Here is a 24,287-nt window from a genome sequence, read left to right as displayed (position 1 = left end):
AGCACCAGCTGGTCTTACAGAGGACCCAGGTTCTATCCCCAGCCCCCACAGGAGGCTCACAAACATCCCTAACTCCAGTTCCACGAGATCTGACACCCTCTTCTGACTTCCACAGGGGCCAGGCACACACATGGTACAGAGACATACATCCAGACAAAACATTCATACAAATAAAATAAAATAAAATAAATCCTTTTAAAATGTATTTAAAGTCAATGCCATAAAAGACAGAAAAACATCAGAAACATTCTACACACAGACCTAATCGCTAAATGTAGCATGTGAACCTGCAGTGGATCCTGGTCTGATTGCCACACTGGACAGATTTAATCATGGGCTGGCTGGGGATTAGGCCACAGTGTGCCGGTGTCTGACGTCCTGATAATCACCATTGCCCTGATTCTCTCTGAGCATGTCATAGCTCTGAAGACATGCACATTGTAGTATTTTAGGGTGAAGAGCACATGTCCCAACTGGTCACAGTGTCCTGCCCTTTCCTTTTCCTATTCATCCTTTGTCTTCTTGAGACAGGGTCTCACATCACCCAGGCTGACCTCGAACTTTCTATGTAGCCAAAGATGGCCTTGAACTTCTGCCATCAGCGCCCAAGTTCTAGGACAACAGGACTGTGCCACAGCTGGTTCCAGTGGGGTCATTTAACCATGATTTTCCTTGCTCTCGTCTCTTGTTTTGTAGATGAAGAGGGAAGTTGTTTATGGAGACTGTACTTTAAAAGGCAACCCTGGGAGCCCATTATGTTGACATCTCCTTCTATGACGTTTATGCATAGAAGACACAGAGAGAAGGGATTGTGAAAAGAATGGAGGATGGACATAAATTATGTTATTCCAGAACATGCATTTCAGCAGTAGAGCCCCTGCCTAGAATCCCCCAGTGAGGGGCTGAGGGTGTGGCTCAGTGGTAGAGCCCCTGCCTAGAATCCCCCAGTGAGGGGCTGGGGTGTGGCTCAGTGGTAGAGCCCCTGCCTAGAATCCCCCAGTGAGGGGCTGGGGTGTGGCTCAGTGGTAGAGCACCTGCCTAGCATGTGAAAGGCCCTAGGTTCAATCCCTGGAACCCCCACAAGAGAGAGAAAAGGAGATATGTTATCTAGCACACACCACACCCTTTGTTGAGCCTCAGCGGCACAGAATACTAATAATAACCATGTGAGTGGGGACCAGTTCTTACCTCATAGTGGGGGTGCTCAAGGGGCACGGGCTCAAACTGAGGAAGGCTCTTGCTAAACCAGGTGGTCACTGGCCGCTGCATGTTGATGGCGAATGGCTCAAAGCCTTCCTGGAGGCCACAGATGGCAAAAAATCGCAGGGAGCTCACGTCCTGGCCCAGGTTCAGGTGGCCCACCTGACCAGGTCCCAAGCTGCAGACCGGAAGGAAGCCTGAGGGAAAGGGACAAATGTGACGGGGCGCTGTGGAAGATGGAGAACTAGAGGCAGGAAGACCATGCGAAGAGGTCTCAGCTCTCACCGTCCCCGATCTCAATGTCGCGGAAGGCAGTTTCCGAGCCTGAGTCAGACATGAGGACCTCGCCATTGAGGGTGAAGATAATGTTGTTCTCCGTGAGATCAATCATGCAGCCGACAACATCGCCTGACTGCCAGGGGCGTCCGAATGGCTCACTGCCCAAGTGCCAGCGCTGGCCCTGTGAGGGAAGCCGGGAACACACGATGCAGAGAGAGACACACAGGGAAGTGGAGACAAAGGGCATCCGGGAGACACGCAGCATCAACTTTAGTGCACGTGAAACAGAAAGTCATCCACAGTGCTCCCGTCTTTCTTATCCATGAACCCTGAAATTGCCGTCACTGTCTCCACCCCACTGCTGCTGCTGCGCCCGTTGGCAGGGGCAGGCACACCACCAAGGTGGTACTGTAGGGCTTGGGCCGGAAGTAACGAAGGCAGAGAAAGAAAATTGAGCCTATGAAAATCCTCTATACAGACCCATAGGTTCCCAGAGTTGGTGGATAATGATGTGGATGGAGGAGAAGACTGGTACAGGGCTGGATGGGAAAAGGGACACTGATGGAGGGAAGAAAGAAAATGTGAGGAGATGCACACATAAATAAATGGGTAGACAGATGGAGTGGATGGATGAGTGGATGGGTAGATGGATGGAGGCATAGACAGAAGGATGGATGCTGCTGGACACAGTGATTCGTGTCTGCGAACCCAGTACTCAGGAGACTTGAGGCAGGAGAATTATGAGTTTAGGGCAAGCCTGGGCTAAATAGCCAGTTTCAAGCCAGCCAGGGATATATGTCAAGACTCTGTCTTTAAAAAAAAAAAAAAAAAAAAAAAAAAGCTGAGCATGGTAGTGTATGCCTTTAATTCCAGCACTTGGGAGGCAGAGGCAGATGGATTTTTGTGAGTGGAAGCCAGATTGGTCTACATAGTGAGTTCCAGGACAGCTAGGGTGATGTAGAGAGACCCCATCCTCAAAAAAAAAGTATAGATGGATGATGGTGAATAGTATGGATGGACTGATAGTTGGATGGATGGGTGGATAGATGGATGGGTGGATGGGTGGGTAGGTAGATGGATGGACAGATAATGGATGGGTGGATGGGTGGATGCATGATAAACAGTACAGTGGATGCACAAACGGACAAAACTAGGATGTGTGACAGGAGAAAGCACAGGGCCTGACAGAATGGAGTCGAGGGAGGTACCCACTCGGTGCCCATTGAAGACGTAAGCCAACTCATCAGCTCCCAGCTCTACGTCAGGTCGCAGCTCAGGCCTTGCCCAGCCCACTCGCATCTCTCCTGTGGTGACTGCTTCAAACTCAAAGTACCAGCGGCCGCTCTGGACTGCATAGGACTTCTCCGCCCGGAAGATGCGGGCCCGGTCCCCACGAGCCTGGCTGTCCGCCTGACCTACGGAAGAGGCATGATAGAGTTAGAGATGCTGGGCAGGAAGTGATTTCAAGATGTCAAGAGGAGAGGAGAGACCAGAAAAGCTGAGGTCTTCACACGGTCTTGGTGGTTTGTTTGTTTGTTTGTTTGTTGTTTTGAGACAAGCTCTCATTGTGTAACGCTAGCTGGCCTGTAACTTGCTCTAGAGACCAGGCTGGACCTGAACTCACAGATCTTACCAACCTCTAACTCACGAGCGCTGGGATTAAAGCCGCCATGCCGAGCATCATTGTTTTGAATGTGTAGCTACATAGATTTCCCATGCTCCAGAGGGTCCCACGCCTATTCATACATAAGCAGCACTCAATGGACTTAGTGACCGTCAGAAAGCAAAAGGGGACACGAAGTTGGGAGGAGGAGCATATTGGGGGTGTTAAAGATGAGGGTGGATATGATCTTACTGTATGAAATTCTCAAGAATAAAGAACTACGCCAGACATGGTAGCCCAGGCCTTCAGTGCCAGCACTCAGGAGACAGAGGCAAGAGGCCCTCTGTGAGCTCAAAGCCAGCCAGGGCTGCGTAATGTTTCAGAAGAGGAAGAGGGGGAGGAGAAAAATAAAAAACATTGCCTTCCCCAATAAACAAATAAAGGGTCGCCAGGAGTTCAAGGCCAGCCTCAGCTATACACGTTGGAGGCTCACCTGACCTCCCTGGGCTAAACGAGACACCATCTTGAAAATAATAATAATCACAGCCAGGCATGGTAGTGCATATCTATAATCCCAGTACACAGGGCGCTGAGGAGGGAGCTCATGATCTTGAGTCTAGCCTGGATTACATAATGAATACCAGGCTAGCTTCAGCTATTGAGACCCTTCCTCAGAAGACAAAAAAATACAGTGTGCAGAAAAGAAGGAAGGGGGGGGGAGGAGACTGGGGACAATGGTCAGTCTCAGGGTCAAGGCTTGGTTTAGGAACTGGCGAAAGATCAGGTTATAGGTAGGGGTTAGAAACTCAGTTCTGGTTCCTTGTTTGAGTGGTTTCATGTTATAGCTATACCCAGGGATTGGGGTTAAAGGTCAAATGTGGAGGTCAGCACTCACTGGGCACCTGGCATGATCCCACAGCTCAACATTGTGGTCCTGGCCCACAGAAACACTGAGTCAGATCAAGGCCAGTGGTCAGACTAGGGCCATGAAAGGGATGATGGGTAAGGGTCATGGTTGAGGGGAAGGGTCAATGCTCATCAGTCCACTCAATGTTAAGATTGGAATGTCACCAGGCAGTGGTGGTGTACACCTTTAGTCCCAGCACTCGGGAGACAGAGCCAGGCAGATCTCTGTGAGTTCGAAGCCAGCCTGGTCTACAGAATGAGATCCAGGACAGACACCAAAGAAAGCTACACGAGATCCTGTCTTGAAAAACAAAACAAACAAAACAAAACAGAAGATTGGAAGTGTCAACCACTTGAGGCTAATTGGGTCACAGATCAAGGGTCAGGGTTGAAGGTCAAGGTGAGCGTAGGGGTGGAGACAGAGGTCAGCACTCACTGGGCTCCTGGTCAGGTGGCTCAATGTTGTAGCCATAGCCTAGCAGGGTGCGCACAGCCTGGCAGAGACTGTCCCTATTGCTGCGCTTGGTGGCCTCATCCAGCAGGCGGTAGGGCACGAGGCGAGGGTTTCTGCGGGCAGGGATGTCCTGCACAGCGCTGTAGCTCCAGCCCTGTGCCACGCGGTCTCTCGCCCATACGTTGTGCCCATTCTCTGCCAGCCGGTCCACCAGGGTTGTTTGTGCAGGTGTCAGCCTCACGTGACTCAGGTCCAGCGGGGCCGGCTTATATCCATTGCTCATCATATACCTGCAGACACAAAAGTCCCACTGTGTCGCCCTGGCTAGCCTGGAACTCGCTGTGTAGACTAGGCTGGCTTTGAACTCACAGAGATACGCCTGTTGCATACTGGAATTAAAGGTGTGCATCACCCACACTGGGCTGGCTGTGGAATCTTGGTCTGTCCCAGGAACCTAAGATCTTGAGCCCTGTTGTTTTTTGTGTGTGTTTATGATATGTGTGGGATCGAGTATACCATGGTGCACATGGAGGTCAAGTTTGTGGAATCAATTCTCTCCTTCCATCTTTCTGTAGGTCCCAGGGATTGAACTCAGGTCATCAGGCTTGCACAGCAAGAGTCCTTACCTGTGGGGCTTGGCACTACTGACCTCTGCAACCCACTTCACTTTTTAAAAGTTAGTGTATTTTTTTTTATTTATGTGTATGTGTGTCTGAGTGAGTTTCTGGGCCCTAAAGATAGGACATGAGCTCCCATGGAACTGGAGTTACAGGTGTCTGTGAACCTCCAGGTGGGTGCTGGGAACTGAACCTGGGTCCTCTGGAAGAGCAGCCAGTGCTCTGAAACAGTGAGCCACACCAGCAAGACCCCTTCATCAAGATCCTGGGAGTTTTATCTTTGCTCCTTGTGTGGGAGATTGTGGTTGCATTTAAGATGGGGTCTCACTATATAGCCCAGAAGACCCCCAAACTCACAAGCTTCTATCTCAGTCTCCAGAAAACTGAAATGACAGCATGCACCCCCACACCCAGTTTTAGGGATCTTTCCTTTGACCCTGATACCATACTTTGTGACTTCTCACCTCTAGCTTTGGGGTGTCTTACTTCTGACCAATCACCCTTAAACATCTGGCTTTGAAACCCTTGACCTTTGAACTCAGGGATTCTAATCCCTTACCCATCATCCTAGGACGGATTACTTACCCCTCCAGCAACCTCTGGATTCTTGCTTTCTCCCTCTGACCTTGCATCCACCGTAGATTCCCAGGGCAGATCCTGGCCCTGCATCCCTGGTTCAGTCTCCATCTCTGGAACTCCTAACTCCTCAATCCTGGACACTCACTTCTGACCCTAAGGCCCTGACCCCTGACCCTATAGACTGCATCCTAACCCATGCACTCCCACCTATGACCTCAGCCTCAGCACATGGCTCTTTGGTCTCTGAGACCTGCCCAGGGCCACCCACACTCACGTCTTGGGGAGTTTTGTCTTCTTTAGATTGTCCTCAGCCTTCTCGTCAGCCATGCCCACGTGGCAGCCCAGGGCCAGCAGGGTCCTAAGCAGGGCAATGGAACAACAAGGTCACAGCCCCCGAGCTCCCCGCCCCCTTCACCTGCCTCTGGGTCTTTCTCTTTAGCTCTTTCTCGGGCTGCTGTGGTGTCTGTATTCCCTCTTTGGGTCTCACTGACTTCTGTCTTCCTCTCTACAACTCTTCGGTCACAGTCAGTTTTTCCTGAATACGTTTTTCTCTCTCACTTCCCATGTCTGTCTGTCCTTTGCTATGGCTTCCTGCCTCCTGTCTCACTGTGAGTGTCTCACTGTGTCACAGGGCTAATCTCAAAGTCGGGGACTCAAGCCATCCACGTGGCTCAGCCTCTCGAGTATCTGGGATGATGGATCACACATGGCCACACCTGCCTTTCCCTTCTGTGATGTTTCTCATTCCCTTCTCTGGGATCCTGTCTGTCTCAGATACTGTCTGTGCACACATTTGCATGTGCATATGTGTGCATGTGTACGTGTGCAGAGGCCACGGGTCAGTGTCAGATGTCTTTCCTCATCCAGTTGCTACCTGATTTTTCGAGTCAAGATCTCTCACCTAGCGTCCACCAGCTGGGTACACTGGCTGGCCATTAAGCTGCCAGCCTCCTCCCCAGTGCTGGTATCAGGGGTACACCACCACTCTTTTATGTGGGAGATCTAAACTCAGATGCTCAAGCTTACCCAGCAAACACTACTGATGAGCCGTCACTCCAGGCCCCTCCTACTCTTGGTTATTTATTTAGGCTACACTGGAGATGTAATCTAGGACCCTGTGCATGCCAAAAGAGCATTCTAGCACTGAGCCCCAGCCCCAGGCCCGCACTGGTGGATTCCAGGCAAGCACCACACCACTGACCCACACCCCAACCCTCTGGCTTCATTTCTCCCAGTCTCTGCCTCTGTCTCTCCTTTGTGGCCTCCTGACCATCAGTCATCCCCACTCAGCCCCCTCAGTCATCCCCACCCTCTGCCTCCGCACCCTCTGCCCCCTCAGTCACCCCCACTCTGCCCCCCTCAGTCACCCCCACCCTCTGCCCCCTCAGTCATCCCCACTCTGCCCCCCTCAGTCACCCCCACCCTTTGCCCCCTCAGTCATCCCCACCCTCTGCCCCCTCAGTCATCCCCACCCTCTGCCCCCTCTGCCCCCCACTCTCTGCCCCCTCAGTCACCCCCACCCTCTGCCCCCTCAGTCATCCCCACTCTGCCCCCCTCAGTCACCCCCACCCTTTGCCCCCTCAGTCATCCCCACCCTCTGCCCCCTCAGTCATCCCCACCCTCTGCCCCCCACTCTCTGCCCCCTCAGTCACCCCCACCCTCTGCCCCCCACTCTCTGCCCCCCTTCAGTCACCCCCATCCTCTGCCCCCCACTCTCTGTCCCCCACCTCTGCCCCCCCTCAGTCATCCCCACTCTGCCCCCCACCCTCTGCCCCCATCTCTGCCCCCACCCTCTGCCCCCCCACCCTCTGCCCCCCACCCTCTGTCCCCCACCCTCTGCCCCCCCACCCTCTGCCCCCCCTCAGTCATCCCCACTCTGCCCCCCACCCTCTGCCCCCCATCTCTGCCCCCATCTCTACCCCCCACCATCTGCCCCCCACCCTCTGCCCCCCACCCTCTGCCCCCCACCTCTGCCCCCCACCTCTGCCCCCCACCCTCTGCCCCCCACCCTCTGCCCCCCACCTCTGCCCCCCCACCCTCTGCCCCCCACCCTCTGCCCCCCACCCTCTGCCCCCCCACCCTCTGCCCCCCACCCTCTGCCCCCCCACCCTCTGCCCCCCACCCTCTGCCCCGCCCCCAGCTCTCTCACTTGAGTGTCTCCCCTGACATCTGCAAGTTGTAATTCCGCTCAGGCTCTGGCAAGCTGTGGAAATCCACAAGACATGGATGCAGCCTCTTGTTGTCATCTCGAACCTGGAGAAACACTGGGGTCAATCTTGGGGCTCCCCTCACCCCACCCCTGCACGCTGCCCATTGCTCTCCCACCTATGCTTCTGCCACTTGCAACCCGAAGACTCCTGGTACCTGAAGTCCCAGTACCGCTTCCTCCTCCCCCCCATTCCTGCTCCCCCCACCATCCTTCCTATTCCTCGCCATCCTTCCTCCCACCCACCATCCTTCCTCCTCCCCACCATCCTTCCTCCTCCCCACCATCCTTCCTCCTTCCCACCATCCTTCCTCCCACCCACCATCCTTCCTCCCCCCCACCATCCTTCCTCCTCCCCACCATCCTTGCTCCTCCCACCATCCTTCCTCCACCCACCATCCTTCCTCCTCCCCACCATCCTTCCTCCTCCCCACCATCCTTCCTCCTCCCCACCATCCTTGCTCCTCCCTCTCGGGGTCTCGGCTCACCGGACCATAGGTCCACCCCTGCTCAATGCGAGTCAGTGCCCAGAGTTCATGGATGTTCTCTGCCAGCTTCTCCCGAATCCGCTCCAGGTGGGGAGGCAAGACGATCTGGGGAAGGGGACATTTGTGAGATCTCTGCGATCCTGTTGCACCTCCACGGTGACCTCTTTTCCCAATAATGTGAGTGAGTCCTGGCTGGCCTCACACCCGCCTTGACTAGAAAGGTAATGTCCAGAGGAGCAAGGGTGCGGCATCATCAGAGTTAAGGGGCTCCTGGGGCCAGGCCCATGTGTCCCTGTGAACTGGGAACCCCTTGGAGACAGAGCTTGGGCTGCTCTCGTCCTTGAGCTTCCAGAACCACCCAACCAGAGCGAGCATCAGAGCCAGAAAGCTGTTCAGAAAACACTGGCTGAAAGGGCAGCCATTTCCTCCTCTCTGTAAAGACAGCGACGAGACTCTTAGCAAGAGAGCTCCACACACACTGGTGAGCCTGGAACCCAGCGCTTCCGACACCAGGCAGTCACCCTACACTGCTGAACTACACCCCGAGCCCTCACTGGGGGATGCTAGGCAGGGGCTCCACCACTGAGCCACACACCGAGCCCTCACTGGGGGATGCTAGGCAGGGGCTCCACCACTGAGCCACACACCGAGCCCTCACTGGGGGATTCTAGGCAGTGCTCTACCACTGAGCCACACCCCAGCCCCTCACTGGGAGATTCTAGGCAGGGGCTCCACCACTGAGCCATGCCCCAGCCCCTCACTGGGGGATTCTAGGCAGGGGCTCCACCACTGAGTCACACCCCAGCCCTCACTGGTGGATTCTAGGCAGGGGCTCCACCACTGAGCCACACCCCAGCCCCTCATTGGGGGATTCTAGGCAGGGGCTCCACCACTGAGCCACACCCCGAGCCCCTCACTGGGAGATTCTAGGCAGGGGCTCTACCACTGAACCACGCCTCAGCCCCTCACTGGGGGTTCTAGGCAGGGGCTCTACCACTGAGCCACACCCCAGCCCCTCACTGGGGGATTCTAGGCAGGGGCTCTACCACTGAGTCACACCCCGAGCCCTCACTGGGGGATGCTAGGCAGGGGCTCCACCACTGAGCCACACACCGAGCCCTCACTGGGGGATGCTAGGCAGGGGCTCCACCACTGAGCCACACACCGAGCCCTCACTGGGGGATTCTAGGCAGTGCTCTACCACTGAGCCACACCCCAGCCCCTCACTGGGAGATTCTAGGCAGGGGCTCCACCACTGAGCCATGCCCCAGCCCCTCACTGGGGGATTCTAGGCAGGGGCTCCACCACTGAGTCACACCCCAGCCCTCACTGGTGGATTCTAGGCAGGGGCTCCACCACTGAGCCACACCCCAGCCCCTCATTGGGGGATTCTAGGCAGGGGCTCCACCACTGAGCCACACCCCGAGCCCCTCACTGGGAGATTCTAGGCAGGGGCTCTACCACTGAGCCACACCCCAGCCCCTCACTGGGGGATTCTAGGCAGGGGCTCTACCACTGAGCCACACCCCAGCTCCTCACTGGGGGATTCTAGGCAGGGGCTCCACCACTGAGCCACGCCCCAGCCCCTCACTGGGGACTCTAGGCAGGGGCTCCACCACTGAGCCATGCCCCAGCCCCTCACTGGGGGATTCTAGGCAGGGGCTCCACCACTGAGCCACACCCCGAGCCCCTCACTGGGAGATTACACCCCAGCCCCTCACTGGGGGATTCTAGGCAGGGGCTCTACTACTGAGTTCTTTCTCAAAGCTCCTATCTTGAGGCCTTGCCCTGACTTCCCTTACTGAGGGACTGTGGTGTAGAAGTGTAAGCTAAAATAAACCCTTTCCTCCCCAAGTTGCTTTCAGTCAGTGTTTTACCACAGCAATAGAAGCCTAAGACAACATAAAAATAAATGATCATTGAAATAAATTATTTAGAAGAAAGAATACCCTTGTAGAAAAGCCATACCTGGATGGTGTCCACAGGACAGGGCACAAAATCCAAGTGTGAGAGGCAGCGACTGGGGCCCACCAGGTGGGGCCCCCGAGGCCCCTCCCGACGGTATTCTTTAATGGGTTGGAGATGGAGCCGCTCCCGAGGGAGCACAGCTTCATGGCACGGCGCATAGCCGGGTGGGGGCAGGAACTTGAATTCACCATGGCGGCCACCAAGGAGGAATCGCACTCTGGGGAGGAGAATGGGCATCGTGGGAGGCTGAAGGGGAGAGCTGGCAGTCAGAGGGGACATGGGAGCAACACTGAGGTTGCTGGGGAATGTGAGGACTCCGAGCAGTCTAGGGTTTCCCTAGGATCACAGAAGTCAAGTTAGGAGTCACTTAAATTCTACTATAACTACAAAATAAACAGGATTTCCAATGAATGGGAACTCAGTTGGGGGTACTTGGAAAGTTCTGGGTCCATGAAAGGTCTTTGGAGTATGTGGTGATGGGAGAGTCTGAGCTTATTAGACCATCACTGGCCCTCTGAGGCCACTGGGATGTCAAACCGGATCGTAGATCTCTATCAGATCCTAAAGTCACTGGGAGAGTCTGCGGTCATGGAGACCTCTGTGAGAGTCTGGAGTCATTACAACATCATTATGAAATTCTAGGGTTACTCAGAGGTCCCTGGGAGGACACAGGAATCAGAAATCACTGGGGTCACCCTGAGGTCACAGAGACCTTCATGCAGGGGTTCTGGCCACCAACCAGTCATGAAGCAGGCCGCTCTGTGCCTGCCTTTCGGGAGAACAAATTTTGACTGGAGCTTCCAAGTCGAGCTGGGACAGACAGAGGGGCAGGGACGGGTCCTCACTTGACACCAGCTGAGAAGCTCACGACAGGGAAAAAGAGCCCATCCAGGTTGAAGGATTCGAAGACGCCCTGCACGGGGCATCCGTTGATGCGGAAGGAGATGGACGGCACACTGAGGTCCAGGCAGCAGCTGACCACATCCTCCGGGGCCAGGAGGTGCTGTCCTGGAGAGGTCACTGGGCGCGCCACATGCCCTACGCAAGTCACCAGAAAAGGGTCAAGGGTCAAAGGCTCCACGAAAGCAACTGTACTGGGACAAGTGGTGGCTATTAAGGGATCTTGTGGGACCCGATCTGTAAGAGTAAAGGTTCCCATGGATAGTCCTAAAGTTAAGAACTGATGTTAGATTTCCTGGGAGATAGGCGATAAGATGTTAATCTTCCTAGAGTTCAAATTCTGGAAACTTTGAGGTCATAAATCAAAGGTCAGAGGTCATAACAGGGCAGTCTTCTGGGATCAGCCCTTGTCGGGTCAGAATTTTGAGGCTAAGAGGGAACAGGTGAAGGACAGAATTCTGAAAGTTCTAGAGTTAAGGTCAAATGAGAGGTAAGGAGTCAAAGGTTGCTTCTTCTGGGAGTCGGGATTCTTTTTATTATTATATTATTATAATTATTATTTATACTATTATTATTATTATTATTATTATTATTATTATTATTATTATTGGTGGTGGTGGTTGTTTTGAGACAGGGTTTCTCTATGTAGCCCTGGTTGTCATGGAACTCGTTCTGTAGACCAGGCTGGCCTCGAACTCAGAGAGATCTATAACCTCTGCCTCCTGAGTGCTGAATTAAAGGCGAGCACTTAAACTCCAAGGGGTGCTGTCAGAATCTTGGGGCCAGACTCTGGGGCCAAAGGTCAGGGGTGAGAACCCCCCCCCACGGGAGGGCAGAGGTACCTGTCCAGAGATGCAGCCCATCAAAACCGTAGGAATAGAGGTCATCGCCGACCCCATTGCCGCCCCAGCCCTCGCCGCCTCCAGGGTAGGGGCTGTAGCCCTCGCTGAGGGCCCAGCCCACGCGCAGGTGAGTGGCCTGAGCTGTCAGAAACGGAGCCACCTCATCCACCATCACTTCAAAGTACCATTTGCCATACTGCGTGGAGCCTTCTGCTCGGCCCACAAAGATGTTGGGGCGGATGCTGTAGGGGAGATGGAGAGGAGAGGTGGAGAGGAGAGCCAGGTGGAGGGGAAGGAAAGAAAGAGACAAAGAGAGGAACTGAAGTGATGGTTCAGAGGGGAAGAACACTGGCTTCTCGAGCAGAGGACCTGGGTTCGAGCCTGAGGTCAGGACTGGGGGTCAACGCTGAGGTGAAGGGACCCACCTGGTGACGTAGTTGATGAGGTTTGTCTGCAGCAGAAGCTCCCTGCCAGGGAGCAGGTTCTCGGTGATGAGGTCTTGGTTGGAGCGCACAGCCACGCCATTGCACACACACAGTGAGCACAGCACATCCAGGACCTGAAGTCAGGTTCAGAGGTCAGGGAGGGTGAGGCTAGGCAGGCATGGTGGCGCACGCCTTCCATCCCAGCGCATGGGAGGCAGAGGCAGGCGGATCTCTGCGAGTTTGAGGCCAGCCTGGTCTACAGAGCGAGATCCAGGACAGCCAGGGCTGGGTAGTGAGTGAGACCTTGTCTAAAAACTGAAAATCGAAAAGGAGAGTGAGGGGACCAGGGTGGGGAGGCTGTGGGAGGGCTACAGAAGAAAGGCAGAGGGTGAGGGCAGTGTATCCAGCCAGAACATGGATGGAGCTCCTGCTTGGGAGGATGGGGTGAGAAAGGTTGGGAGGTCAAGGAGGAAGATCAAAGGTCAAAGAGGAAGGTGAGGCAGGAGGCTGGGGGTGGCCCTCAGGGGTTGGAATAAGGCATCATTAAGTGCAGGAAATCAGAGACTGGAGCAGTGAAGGAAGAGGTCAAAGGGCAGAGCGGAAGGTCAACTAGAGCCTCAGAAGTCAAGATGAGACGTTGGATTAGCAAAGGTTCTAAACGTTGGCCTCCGTGGGCCAGATGGGGGATGTAAAGGTCTGAACTGCTTTGAAGTTGTACAGTGGGCACTGACAGGGCCGTAGCAAACTGTAAAGCCTATCTGCCCCCCCCCAATGGCTATAAAATGTGCATTTCAGAGAGCCAACTAAGTTCATCTGTGCCCAGAATCCACTGAAGAGCCATGAATTTGAGACCATCCAGTTGGGATGGAAGTGCATAGAAATAAAGTTTAGCAAACAGTGAGGTAAAAGAGAGGAGTCCTGGGGAGAGGTCAGGGTTCCAGTGTCAGAGGTGAGAGGTCAGGGATGAAGGGCCAACCTTGTGATTCCTCCCATGCTTGTCTAGGAGGGAGATGATGGACTTGATGTGGTTCTCCTGGATGATGTTCAGAACCTCGGGACTCTCAATCAGGACACAGTACAACACCTCCAGTATGCCTGCCGGGTGCCCACAAGAGAGGTGAGGGGGGTGGCCTTCCTCCCCAACCTTCCCATCCCCCTCTCCTGGATTTTCCTACCAGATGAGGCTTCCAGACGATCCAGCTTGCTGACCAGCCAATCCAAGTTTGTGGAGAAGAGGGCGCAGTTGGTACGATTGCCACGGATCAGAGAGGCTGTAGGGGCGTGGGGGCGAGATCTGTTAGGACGGGTATCCGAGTGTTCTCGGGGAAGTCAGCGCTGAGTGCCCTCACCTAGGAGTTCATAGAGCAGGTTCACAATCTCTTTCCAAGATTCAGCTGCCTCCTCCCCTGCAAATTCGGCAAAGTGAGCAGCAGTGGTGTAGACGTTGAGACGGTCAATGCAATTCAGGACCAGGGAGAGCATCCCCTGGGATGAAGAAATGAAGGGGTTACAGCAGGAGCCCCAGACCCACACTTCTTTGCCCTTCCCGGGTTTACTAAATCATATTCCTGTGACAGGTTATGTCCCCAGAGGTAACCCAGCTTCCTTAGGTCCGTGTCCCCGTCCAGTCTCATCACCCTCCTCTCCCTCTTGACACATCAAACTGCTCCTGTGCCCTTTGCCTCAATCTCCAATATGATATGCCCTTATTAAGACTGAATTTGCGCTACGTAATCTACAGGTTTCTCTCCATTTTACTTGGTTCCAGACTCCCCACTCCAGGCTGCAATTTGGACCAGTTCACTTTTACCACCTACCGTAAGAGATTCTCTCCCCTCTGACACTTTAATGTGGGTTTTTTTCTTCCTTTACTGTGATTTATTATCAGTTTTATTTTTGGAAACAGGGTCTCACTATGCAGCCCTGGTTGGCCTGGAAATCACCGTGTAGACCAAGCGGGCCTCAAACTCATACAGACCCACCTGCCTCTGCCTCCGGAATTCTGATGTTAAGGGTGTGCTCCAACATGCCCAGCTATTCTGAATTTTGTAAATGTATATATTGTGATAAATAGTTTGCCTGCATGTACGTGTGCCATGTCTATACCTGGTGCCTGCAGAAGTCAGAAGAGGAAATTGGATCCCTAGATTGGAGTTACAGATAGTCTAATTGGCTGTGTAGGTACTGGGAACTGAACCCAAGTCCTCTGAAGAGCAGCAAGTGCTCTTTTTTTTGGGGGGGGGGGTGTTTGTTTGTTGTTTTGTTTTTGAGACAAGGTTTCTGTGTAGCTTTGGAGCTTGTCCTGGATCTCACTCTGTAGACCAGGCTGGCCTTGAACTCACAGAGATCTGCCTGGCTCTGCCTCCCGAGTGCTGGGATTAAAGGCGTGGTCACCACCGCATGGCACAGCAAGTGCTTTTAACCGCTGAGTCCTTATTCTGAGTACTTTATTCGTGTGTGTGTGTGTGTGTGTGTGTGTGTGTGTGTGTGTGTGTGTGTAAATGAGCATGCACATGTATGTGCATGGAGGCCAAAGAACAACTTCTAGCTCCTTTGAGACAGGGTTTCTCATTGGCCTGAAGCCCACCAATTAGGCTACACTGGCTGGCCATCAGGCACTGAGGATCTGCCTGTCTCTGCCTCCCCAGCGCTGGGACCACAAGTGCCTACCACCACGCCTGGTGTTTCTATGTGGTGGGTTCTAAAAATCTAACTCAGTTTCTCGTGCACTCTAACTGGCTGAGCTCTTTCTCCAGCCCTTTTATTGTGAATTCTAACACACGCACGCACACACACACACACACACACACACACACACACACACAGAGAGAGAGAGAGAGAGAGAGAGAGAGAGAGAGAGAGAGAGAGAGAGAGAAGTATATAAAGCATATACAATTAATTCTCATTATTCCCAGTAACATTCTGTAAAATCACATGAACAATGAGAATCAACCATTGAACTATTACTTGTAGCAAAAACACAGGGGATTCCTGTGAATGTCTGGATAAATATAGTTTTGTTTGTTTATTTGAAAGAGGGCCTCATCCTGTAGTCCAGGCTGTCCTGGAATTGGTGACAATCCTCATACCCAAGCGCTGGCATTACAGGTGCGAGCCTCTACACCTGATCTTTTTCCACTATAATTTCTTTTGAAACAGGAGCTTGTTATATAAGCCAGGCTGGATTTGTTCCTTATATCTCTGCCTCCTTAATCCTGATGAGTCACCATCCCTGCCTTAAAATGTTTATTTTTAGGAACTGAAGAGATGACACAGCGGTTAAGGCTGCTCTTCCAGAGGACCCAGGTTCAATTCCCAGCACTCACATGGCAGCTCACACTTGTCTGTAACTCCAGTTCCGGGACTTCTGACACCCTCACACAGACACACACGCAGGCAGAACACCAATGAAAATAAAATGAATTATAATTTTTAAAATTTTTTAAAGATGGAGTCATGAGCCCAGCAGTGGTGGCGCACACCTTCAATCCTAGCACTCAGGAGGCAGAGGCAGGCGGACCTCTGTGAGTTAGAAGCTGGCCTGGTCTACAGAGTGAGTTCCAACACAGCCCGGGCTGTGTCTTGAAAAACCACCTGCTCCTCCCCTCAGCCACAAAAAAAAATAAAATAAAATAAAATAAAAATAAAGGAGTTATGGCTGGAGATGTAGCTCAAGTTTAGCACAAATGAAGCCCGGGGGTTGGTCCCCAGCACCACATAAAGTGAACATGGAGACACACACTTTATCTCCAGCAACTGGGAGTGAGAGCAGAAGGAGTAGAGCATCCTCCATCCTTGGCTACTTCAAGTTCAGCCGAGAGCGAGAGTGAGAGAGAGAGAGAGAGAGAGAGAGAGAGAGAGAGAGAGAGAGAGAGAGAGAGAGAGAGAGAGAGAATTTGCTATGTGGACCAGGCTAGCCCCAAACTCCTGGGCTCAAATGACTTCTTACCTCACCTTCCCACGTAGTTGGAACTATGGGCATGAGCTGTTGTGCTCAGCTTCTGAACACATTTTTTCTTCAATGAGTTAGTGCATAACCTTGCTTTATACATGTTTCTATATAAAGAAACATATTCATAATATAGTGTTTATTGAGGAATATTAAACTCATAGCTAATAGCATTATATTGATACCTGAATGAAACTTATCTTTCCTCTACTTAAGAATTACAGATAGAGCCGGTGATGGTGGCTCACACCTTTAATCTTAGCACTTGGGAGGCAGAGGTGCGGGTCTACATAGAGAAACCCTGTATTAAGGGGAATAAAAAAGAATTCCAGATGGTACCTGAAATTTTGTTTGCATTTTCTTGTTTGGCATTTTGAGACTGTGTGTGTGTGTGTGTGTGTGTGTGTGTGTGTGTGTGTGTGTGATGTATTTGTTTGTGTGTCAGTGTGCATTCTTGCTCCTGTGGAGACTAGAAATCAACTTGTGGAGTCTTTTGGTTTTGGTTTTCCAGACAGGGTTTCTCTTTGTAGCCCTGGCTGTCCTGGAATTCACTCTGTAGACCAGGCTAGCACCCAACTCAGAGAGCATCATCTTCTACGTCCCGAGTGCTGGGATTAAAGGCATGTGCCACCACCACCATCAGCTGGCAACTCTTGGGGTCTTCTATGATGACTTGCCATCTTGGTTTTTGTTTTGTTTTAAGGACAGGGTCTCATTACATAGCCCTGGCTGGCCTGAAACTTGCTATGTAGACCATGCTGGCCTTGAATTTACAGAGATCCGTCTGCTTCTGCCTTCCAAGTACTGGGATTAAAGGTATTCATCATTACACTCAGTTGTCCTGTATTTTAAAGATTTACTTTATTATTTTTAAATCTATGTATGTGTGAGGGTGTGTGCATGTGAGTGCAGAGCATGTGGAGGCCAGGGGCATCGGACCCCTCTGGGGCTGGAGTTTGGGTGTTTTGAGCCACCAGATACAGGTACTGGAAACTGAACTTGGGTCCTGATAGAGCAGTGCCTGCTCTTAAAAACGGAGCCATCACTCTAGACCCCATCTTACGTTTGTGAGACAGGGTCTCTCACTGGACCCACCTACCTGTACTGGAACTCTAAGCGCCCTGCGTACACTGTACTAATCCTACCCTGGTGGCAGTTTTGTTATTGTTACCGTGATCCTTCTTCCTCATCAAGGGAGGAGAGGCCAGGCTATGCCTCCGAATAGATACATTTCCCCCCACTGCCAAGGCAGCAGAGTCCCTGACCTCAGCCCAGGCCTCTTATTCCACCCCTCTCTGCTTCTCCCACTCTGGCAGAGCTGAGCACCCCACACCTCTTTCCTTATAGTTCTAAGAGATGACTAAGTACCTCACCCCAATACGCTCCTCCCAGATGTACCAAGATCAGCCTAGGTCCCTGTCTCCCTTCTCCCGACTCTGGTTCTGCCCTCTCACACAGAAGGTCTGGATCCTACAGACCCAGTAGCAGGAAGCCCCATCTTGTGGAGCCTCAGACTCAACTCCAGGCCAGATTGTCCAGTCTTGACTCTCAGTTTCACCCTCCGCCGCCTGCTCCCTTATTCCGGCCGCCCTCCAGGCCCCGCCCATCAGCACCGCCCACCTCTTCCTTGAGGCCCGCCCTCCCTGGAGCTCCTCACTATGCCCCGCCCCTCTCTAAGCCCCAGGTACCCGGAGTCTCCCCCCGCCAGGCCCCGCCCCCTCGGGCTCCGCCCTCCACGCCTGGCTCCACCTCCTCCTGGAAGAGGCTCTGTCGGTTGCGCAGGCTGCGGAGCTTGGTCTGCTTCTCCTCGTGCTGCAGCTCCTCCGACGGCGGCTCGAAGTAGCCTATGAGATCCTGCAGGCTCAGGATGACGCCTTCGATGGGCAATGCTGACCCAGCCGGTGGCCCCGAGCCCCGGGGCTTGCCACTGAAGCTATCGAGACCCCTGTGGGGACCACAGTGCTCAGGCAGGGTTGGAAGCCCCTCCCCATCCTGCGCTGGACCCCACGGGCTTCGAATTTAGGAAGGACAGAGAACAGAAGAAAGGCCTTGGCCCAAGGTCACTTAGAACCTATGCGGGAGCTGGGACTGGCACGGGCTCCTGCGTAGCAGGCACAAGGGATCGTGGAAGTAGTCGGGCCTGGAGAGGGCCAGTGGAGAGTCTGGGTGCTGGTGTGAAAGTCAGATAATGGTCTGGAATGTAAGGTCAGAGGTCATGCGTGCCTTAGCTGTGCGGAGGTCAAGGCTGTGGACATTAGAGGTCTCTGAAGAGGGACTATGACATCTGTCGGGTACATAAGTGCGGGAGCCTAGGAGCGGGTGGGCAGGCTTACTTTATGAATTGGTTGTACAGGCCTGCCGTGCTGTAGATCATTCGGGCAGCCTGGGACTCCTCCTGTTGGCATCGGGTCAGTGACAGCGCATCATCCATGTGGCCTTCCTGGTGCAGCATGGCCTGGATGTGACACACAGAGAGGTCAGGCGGGTTGCCACCTGATCTACAGGGTGCTGGGGATGCAGCCCAGGGCCTCATGCACGCCAGGCAAGCCCTTTACCAACAGAGCTACCACCCTAGCCCTTTTCCTTGGGGGCTTTTGAAACAGGATTTCACTATGTAGTCCAGGCTGACCTCAAATCAGCCCCCGGCAGCCTCTTGAGTGCTGGGGTAATTGGTGGGAACCACCAGGGCCAGCCAATCATTTATGACTATTATTTTCAGCCTGTTATTATTTGGAAGATTTTCGTGGGGAGTGGATGTGGGTGTGCACACGCGTGGCAGTCAAGACAACCTGATGGAGTCCGTTCCCTCCTTCCACCATGCAGGTTCCTGGGTTCAGACTCAAGGCCGCCGCTTGGCAGCAAATGCCTGACTTGCTGAGCCATCTTGCCGGCCCTTAGTATTTGTTTTCTCTCTGTGTGTATGGCTTTCTAGTTTTCAATTTCTGTTTATAAATTTCAGTTTATCTCTGCTCCTTTACCTCTCTCTCTCTCTCTCTCTCTCTCTCTACACACACACACACACACTCACACACGCACACACACACACATACACACTCACACATACAACACACACACACACACACACACACACACCTCTTTTATTTTCCTGTCTATCTCAGCCTCATTCTCAGGCTCCCAAAAGCTGGGTAATGAACACCACACCCCCTCCCTGCCCCTCTTCACACACCCGCCCCTCTTCACCCCCTCCCTGCCCCTCTTCACACACCCGCCCCTCCAGCAGCCCACCTTCTTCTTGAGCACGCCAAGCCTCAGGGCCTTGGGGTCCGGGGCAGCATAGGTAAGCCACAGGCCTGAGGCCACATGCTGCACGAAGCAGAGTGATTCTCCATACTTGATCTCAGGGGGCCCCATGCCCTCCACATCTCTCTTGGGGGCCACATCCAGCTTCTCCTGCAGGGACAAGGGACAGATGTCAGCCTCCTCTGCCTGGCGTCATGGGAGACCCCAAGCATGAGCCTACAGCCAGGAGGCTGGAGTGGGACCCAGGGCTGCAGATGAGGAAGGGCACCTCGCCCCCTACACACACACACACACACACACACACACACACACACACACACACACACCAACCTTTGAGATTCGGAAGCAAAAGGAAGTGGCCTTGGTGTGGGCCTTGCTGGCATCAACCACCACAAGGCCTTGGTCCTCGGTGAGCGCAAGGTACCGCCCAGTGGTCACATGCCTGATTCGAAGCGGCTGGCCCCAGCGGAGATGGCTTCCACTCCAGCTGTGGAGGGTGACCGTAGGGAGAATCAGGGGACCCCTCCCTAGTAGCCATTAATATCATAGTCTTGGCTTGAAACTACTCAATCATCTTTCTTACAGGGTTCTCTGGATCTTTCTCAGAACTCTCTCCTCCCTGCTCAGTAGCTCCATCCTCTCGCAGGACCTTGAACCTTCCTCAGAGCTCCCCAGCTGTCCCCAGGGCCCTGGCTCATCAAGCTTTCAATGCACAAACTTTCACCCTCAGGAACCTCCCACCTTCCCCAAGGGCTTTTCCTCTAGGGTTCCAGGAACGCTGAGGACCTAAATCTCCCTCAGGCTCTCTAGGTTGTCCCCCAAAACGTTCCAGTATCTTCCTCCGATCTCCTTCAAGACCCTTTCTCCCCTCCCAGGCTCCACAGGAGTCCCCAACCTCTCCCCCACCGCACCTGATTCTCAGCGGCTCCAGCCTCCAAAGCGAGCGGGCATGCGTGCACACAGGCCCTCCCTCGTAGTAGACAAGTCTAGGGATATAGGAGAGAACAAGATGAGGGATGCAGACTCCAGTCCCCAACCTAACCGCCCGTCTGTGGAAGGCTTGGTTCCCAGCCGGTGGAACTATTGGAAGTGGTAGAGCCTTTGGGAGGGAGCCCAGTGGAAAGATGTTAGGTCGCTGGAATATTACAATCTTGTCCCTTCCATTTTCCTTGTTGTGTCCTCAAATGTCATAGGGTGGAACCAGCCTCTGCCACATACTGTCGCCATGATAAACTGTGCCACCAAGGATCCAAAGCAATAGGGCCAAGCCATCATGGATTGCAACCAAAAGAGTCTGTCCCTTATCAAAAAAATTGATTTTCTCAATTGCCACAGCCACAGAAAGCTAAAAAGCACCGAGTGCCCAACCAATCTTCCTACCCACACCCCTGAACCCCAAGTCTCCTTGTCCAGAGCCCAGACCTGCGTTGGTCATCACTGTCCGAAGGGGAAATGGTCAGACATTCATCCATGTGTCCATGAAAGAGGCGGAGGACATGGCCTCCGGTCACAAAGCCTGAGGAAGATCAAGGAAATGTGTTTGCTGTGAGGCAGGAGTCTCAGAAAGATCTAAAAGTCAATGTGGGGTCCAGGGGTCCTGTGTCTTCCCAGTGGAAGATGAAAGGCTGGATTGGGGAGCAGTGTTGACGGTCTGTGATTTAGGCTGTGTTTAAAGACTAAAAAGTGGGGATGGGAGACTTGGGAGCTGAGGTCAGAGGCCAACCCATAAGGATCTGGATGTGCCGGGGTAAGGTCAGGGGACTTAGAGTCTGTATTTGGACTTTCGAGATTGGGGTCAGATTGTGTGGTCGGAGGGTGGGGTCTAGCGCTCCTTGCTCTTGGGCTCTGTCTTCTGAGGCTTGAGGTTAGGATGATGTTCGCCTCTGAGCCTAGAGTTGGCAGTAAAGACCTCAGTTCTGAGTGTTGATTTGGGGGATCTTGGACTGACATGTGAGGTCAAGGTTCCGGGTTATGATCTGAGTTTGAGACTCTGAGCTCGGGAGTATGGATTTGGAAAGACCTGAGCTTTGTAGTAAAATAACAAAGGGGCTGGAGGATGTCTCCACGGTTAGGAGCACTCGCTGCCATTGCAGAGACCCCCAGTCCTGTTCCCAGCACCCACATAGCAGCTCAGAACTGTATCTGTGTAAATCTGGTTCCAGGGGATCCAACACACTCTTCTGGCCTCCACAGGCACCAGGCACATACATGGTGCACAGACACACACGTACACAAAACACCCATACACATAAACTAAAAAGGAATCTTTTTTTAAGAGTTTTTTAAGTTGGTGGGTCTGGATTTCAGGGCTGGGGAATCAGTGGTTTAAGTCTCAGCTTGGTTCCCTGGTTCAGGACCCTGAAGTTGGGTCAGGACTTAGGGCCATTTTCTGCTCTTACCATAGGATCTGAGACTGAAATTGTCGGGCTTTTGGTTTTGGTTTTGGTGTGTCTTTAGTTTGCTTTCAGGAGAGTTCACATGTGTGGTTTTGTGGGGGATTTCCCCTTCTGTTTAGTTGGGGCTTTCTGTGTACAAATGTGTACATGTTTATGTGTGTGTGTGTGTACTTATGTATCCAGGTGTTCATGCACATGTGTGCACATGCATGTGGAGGTCAGAGGTCAGCCCTGGGTGTCTTTCTCAGATCACTCTCCACTTTACTTTTGGGGAGCAGGATTTTCGCTGAACCCAGAGCTCACTGACGCAGCTCAACTGGCTGTCCAGGCAACCCCAAGGGTCCTCTGGCCTGGGCCTCCCAACACTGGGATTACATGTAGGCACGTGACACTGAACCTGGCTTTTTCAATACAAGTGATGGGGATGGAACTTACGTCAGACTTTACCAGCTGAGCTGACTCCCCAACCCTGGGGTTTGGGTGTTGGTTTGTTTTGGGGTGTTGGTGTTTTGCCTGCATGAGTACCTGTGCCACTTGTGGGCCTGGTGCCTATGGAGGTCAGAAGATGGTTTTGGATCCCCCGGAACTGGAGTTACAGGTGGTTGTGAGCCACCATGTGGGAGCTGGGAATCAAATTCGGGCCATCTGGGAAGAAGGGCCAGTCCTCTGAACTGCAGAGCCGTCACGAGCCCTGTTTTCTGGGGTTTTTTTTCCGTTTTGTTTTTGTTTTTTATTTTATTTTATTTGTTTGTTTGTTTGTTTGTTTTTGTGAGTGCCAGAGTTTGATTTTGGGTTTTTGAGAGTGAAATTAAAATTTTGGAGTCTAGAGCCAGGAAGGTGGTAATGGCACCAGACACCAACCTGGCAACCTGAGTTCAGTCTTCAAGACCTACATAGCGAAAGGTCATAAGTTATCCTCTGACCTTTACACAGGTGGGCATGCACACACACACACACACACACACACACACACACACACACACACACTTCAATTAAAACTTTTTTGAGAGTCTGAGGCTGGTAGCATAAGGTCTGAGGTCCGAGCAGGAATCCTGATTTAGGATCTGAGGTTTAGATTTCAGGGCTTTGGTCTGTGCTTATATCTGAGAACTGAAGTCTGAGGATTAAGCTCGTGGGTTGATGCTCTAAACCAGTGGTTCTCAATCTATGGGTCACGACCCCTTGGTGTCAAATAACTCTTTCACAGGGGTCACATATCAGATGTCCTGCATATCAGATATTTACATTATGGTTTATAACAGACCAAAATTACAGTTTGAAGTAGTAATGAAAATAATTTTATGGTTGGTGGTCACCACAACGTAAGGAACTGTATTAAAGGGTCACAGCATTAGGAAGGCTGAGAATTACTGCTCTAAGCTGTGAATTCTGAGTGTAGGAGTCTGACCTCAAGGACTGAGCTTGGTATGAGAGCTTTGGGCTGAGTTTGGAAGTGGTAGTGAATCCGGCTTTGGAGTCGTTAGAAATGTGCTGTGAAAGCCATAACTGGAAGATCTGAAGTGTGAGATCCCAAGATCCGGTTTGGGCATGTCTGAGGAAGCACCACTGAGGATCTCATCTTAGGGGGCCAGAAGCCTGGGGTCCTCACCTTCTTCACAGCCAGAGCAGATGGGGTTCATGTTCCACAGAGTCTGCATGAAGGAGGCATCAACCTGGAGCTCCCCGCTTGCGGTGGACAGGTGCTGGGGACAACCAACATGCGGTGGTCAGAGACAACGGAATTAAGAAGAGCTGAGAACCAGTGGGAAATAATCAAGGGAGACACCAGACAGAATGGAGGCAGGGAGTTGGAGATCACAGATCAGGCGAATGAGAGCAAGTTAGGAAATGGGGGAAGGATGGTGATCAGAAATATAGGATATCAGACAACCAGGAGTTGTGAGTCAGAACACTGGGGGCCAGACACCCCCTGGGCCAGCCAGTGGTGAGAGATGGGGTAAATCCCATGCACAGGAGCAGCAGGAGCCCTCAGGGAGATGGGATCACTCACCAGGTATCGCTCAGAGGAGACACTCACAAGGATGAGGTCATCCCCAACACGAACCTTCTCTCCTTCAGACCTCTGCTTGGAGGCAGGGTGCATCGTCCACCAACAGGCCTCTCCTATGAGTGGGGTGACTGTCAGGATAATGGTTTCCCACAATGCTCTTCCCCAGGGCACTCACAGCCACTGAGCCTTCCAGACCCTGGAGT

At 52.8% G+C, this 24,287-nt stretch overlaps 1 protein-coding gene across 4 annotated transcripts in view; it reads right to left on the bottom strand.

The window, feature by feature from the left end:
- Ryr1 (ryanodine receptor 1) overlaps positions 1–24,287 on the bottom strand; it is a 126,039-nt gene that overhangs the window by 92,281 nt on the left and 9,471 nt on the right. For all 4 annotated transcript variants that reach the window (XM_076542452.1, XM_076542458.1, XM_076542455.1 and 1 more), the window contains exons 6-27: positions 24,085–24,197; positions 23,683–23,776; positions 21,100–21,193; positions 20,589–20,663; positions 20,008–20,164; positions 19,663–19,827; positions 18,750–18,871; positions 18,166–18,361; positions 13,817–13,952; positions 13,643–13,738; positions 13,444–13,562; positions 12,468–12,601; positions 12,043–12,284; positions 11,146–11,338; positions 10,301–10,517; positions 8,333–8,437; positions 7,788–7,891; positions 5,913–5,996; positions 4,425–4,732; positions 2,692–2,894; positions 1,486–1,660; positions 1,189–1,397 (exon numbers count right to left, since the gene is read on the bottom strand). In XM_076542452.1, the coding sequence (XP_076398567.1) occupies positions 1,189–1,397; positions 1,486–1,660; positions 2,692–2,894; positions 4,425–4,732; positions 5,913–5,996; positions 7,788–7,891; positions 8,333–8,437; positions 10,301–10,517; positions 11,146–11,338; positions 12,043–12,284; positions 12,468–12,601; positions 13,444–13,562; positions 13,643–13,738; positions 13,817–13,952; positions 18,166–18,361; positions 18,750–18,871; positions 19,663–19,827; positions 20,008–20,164; positions 20,589–20,663; positions 21,100–21,193; positions 23,683–23,776; positions 24,085–24,197 (3,341 nt within the window). The remainder of the gene's footprint in view (positions 1–1,188; positions 1,398–1,485; positions 1,661–2,691; positions 2,895–4,424; positions 4,733–5,912; positions 5,997–7,787; positions 7,892–8,332; positions 8,438–10,300; positions 10,518–11,145; positions 11,339–12,042; positions 12,285–12,467; positions 12,602–13,443; positions 13,563–13,642; positions 13,739–13,816; positions 13,953–18,165; positions 18,362–18,749; positions 18,872–19,662; positions 19,828–20,007; positions 20,165–20,588; positions 20,664–21,099; positions 21,194–23,682; positions 23,777–24,084; positions 24,198–24,287) is intronic.

Source organism: Peromyscus maniculatus, chromosome 1, assembly GCF_049852395.1.
Source record: "Peromyscus maniculatus bairdii isolate BWxNUB_F1_BW_parent chromosome 1, HU_Pman_BW_mat_3.1, whole genome shotgun sequence".
NCBI classification, from domain to species: Eukaryota; Metazoa; Chordata; class Mammalia; order Rodentia; family Cricetidae; genus Peromyscus; species Peromyscus maniculatus.
Note: the sequence above shows the minus strand (reverse complement) of the source record. Positions and strands in the feature narration are given on the sequence as shown.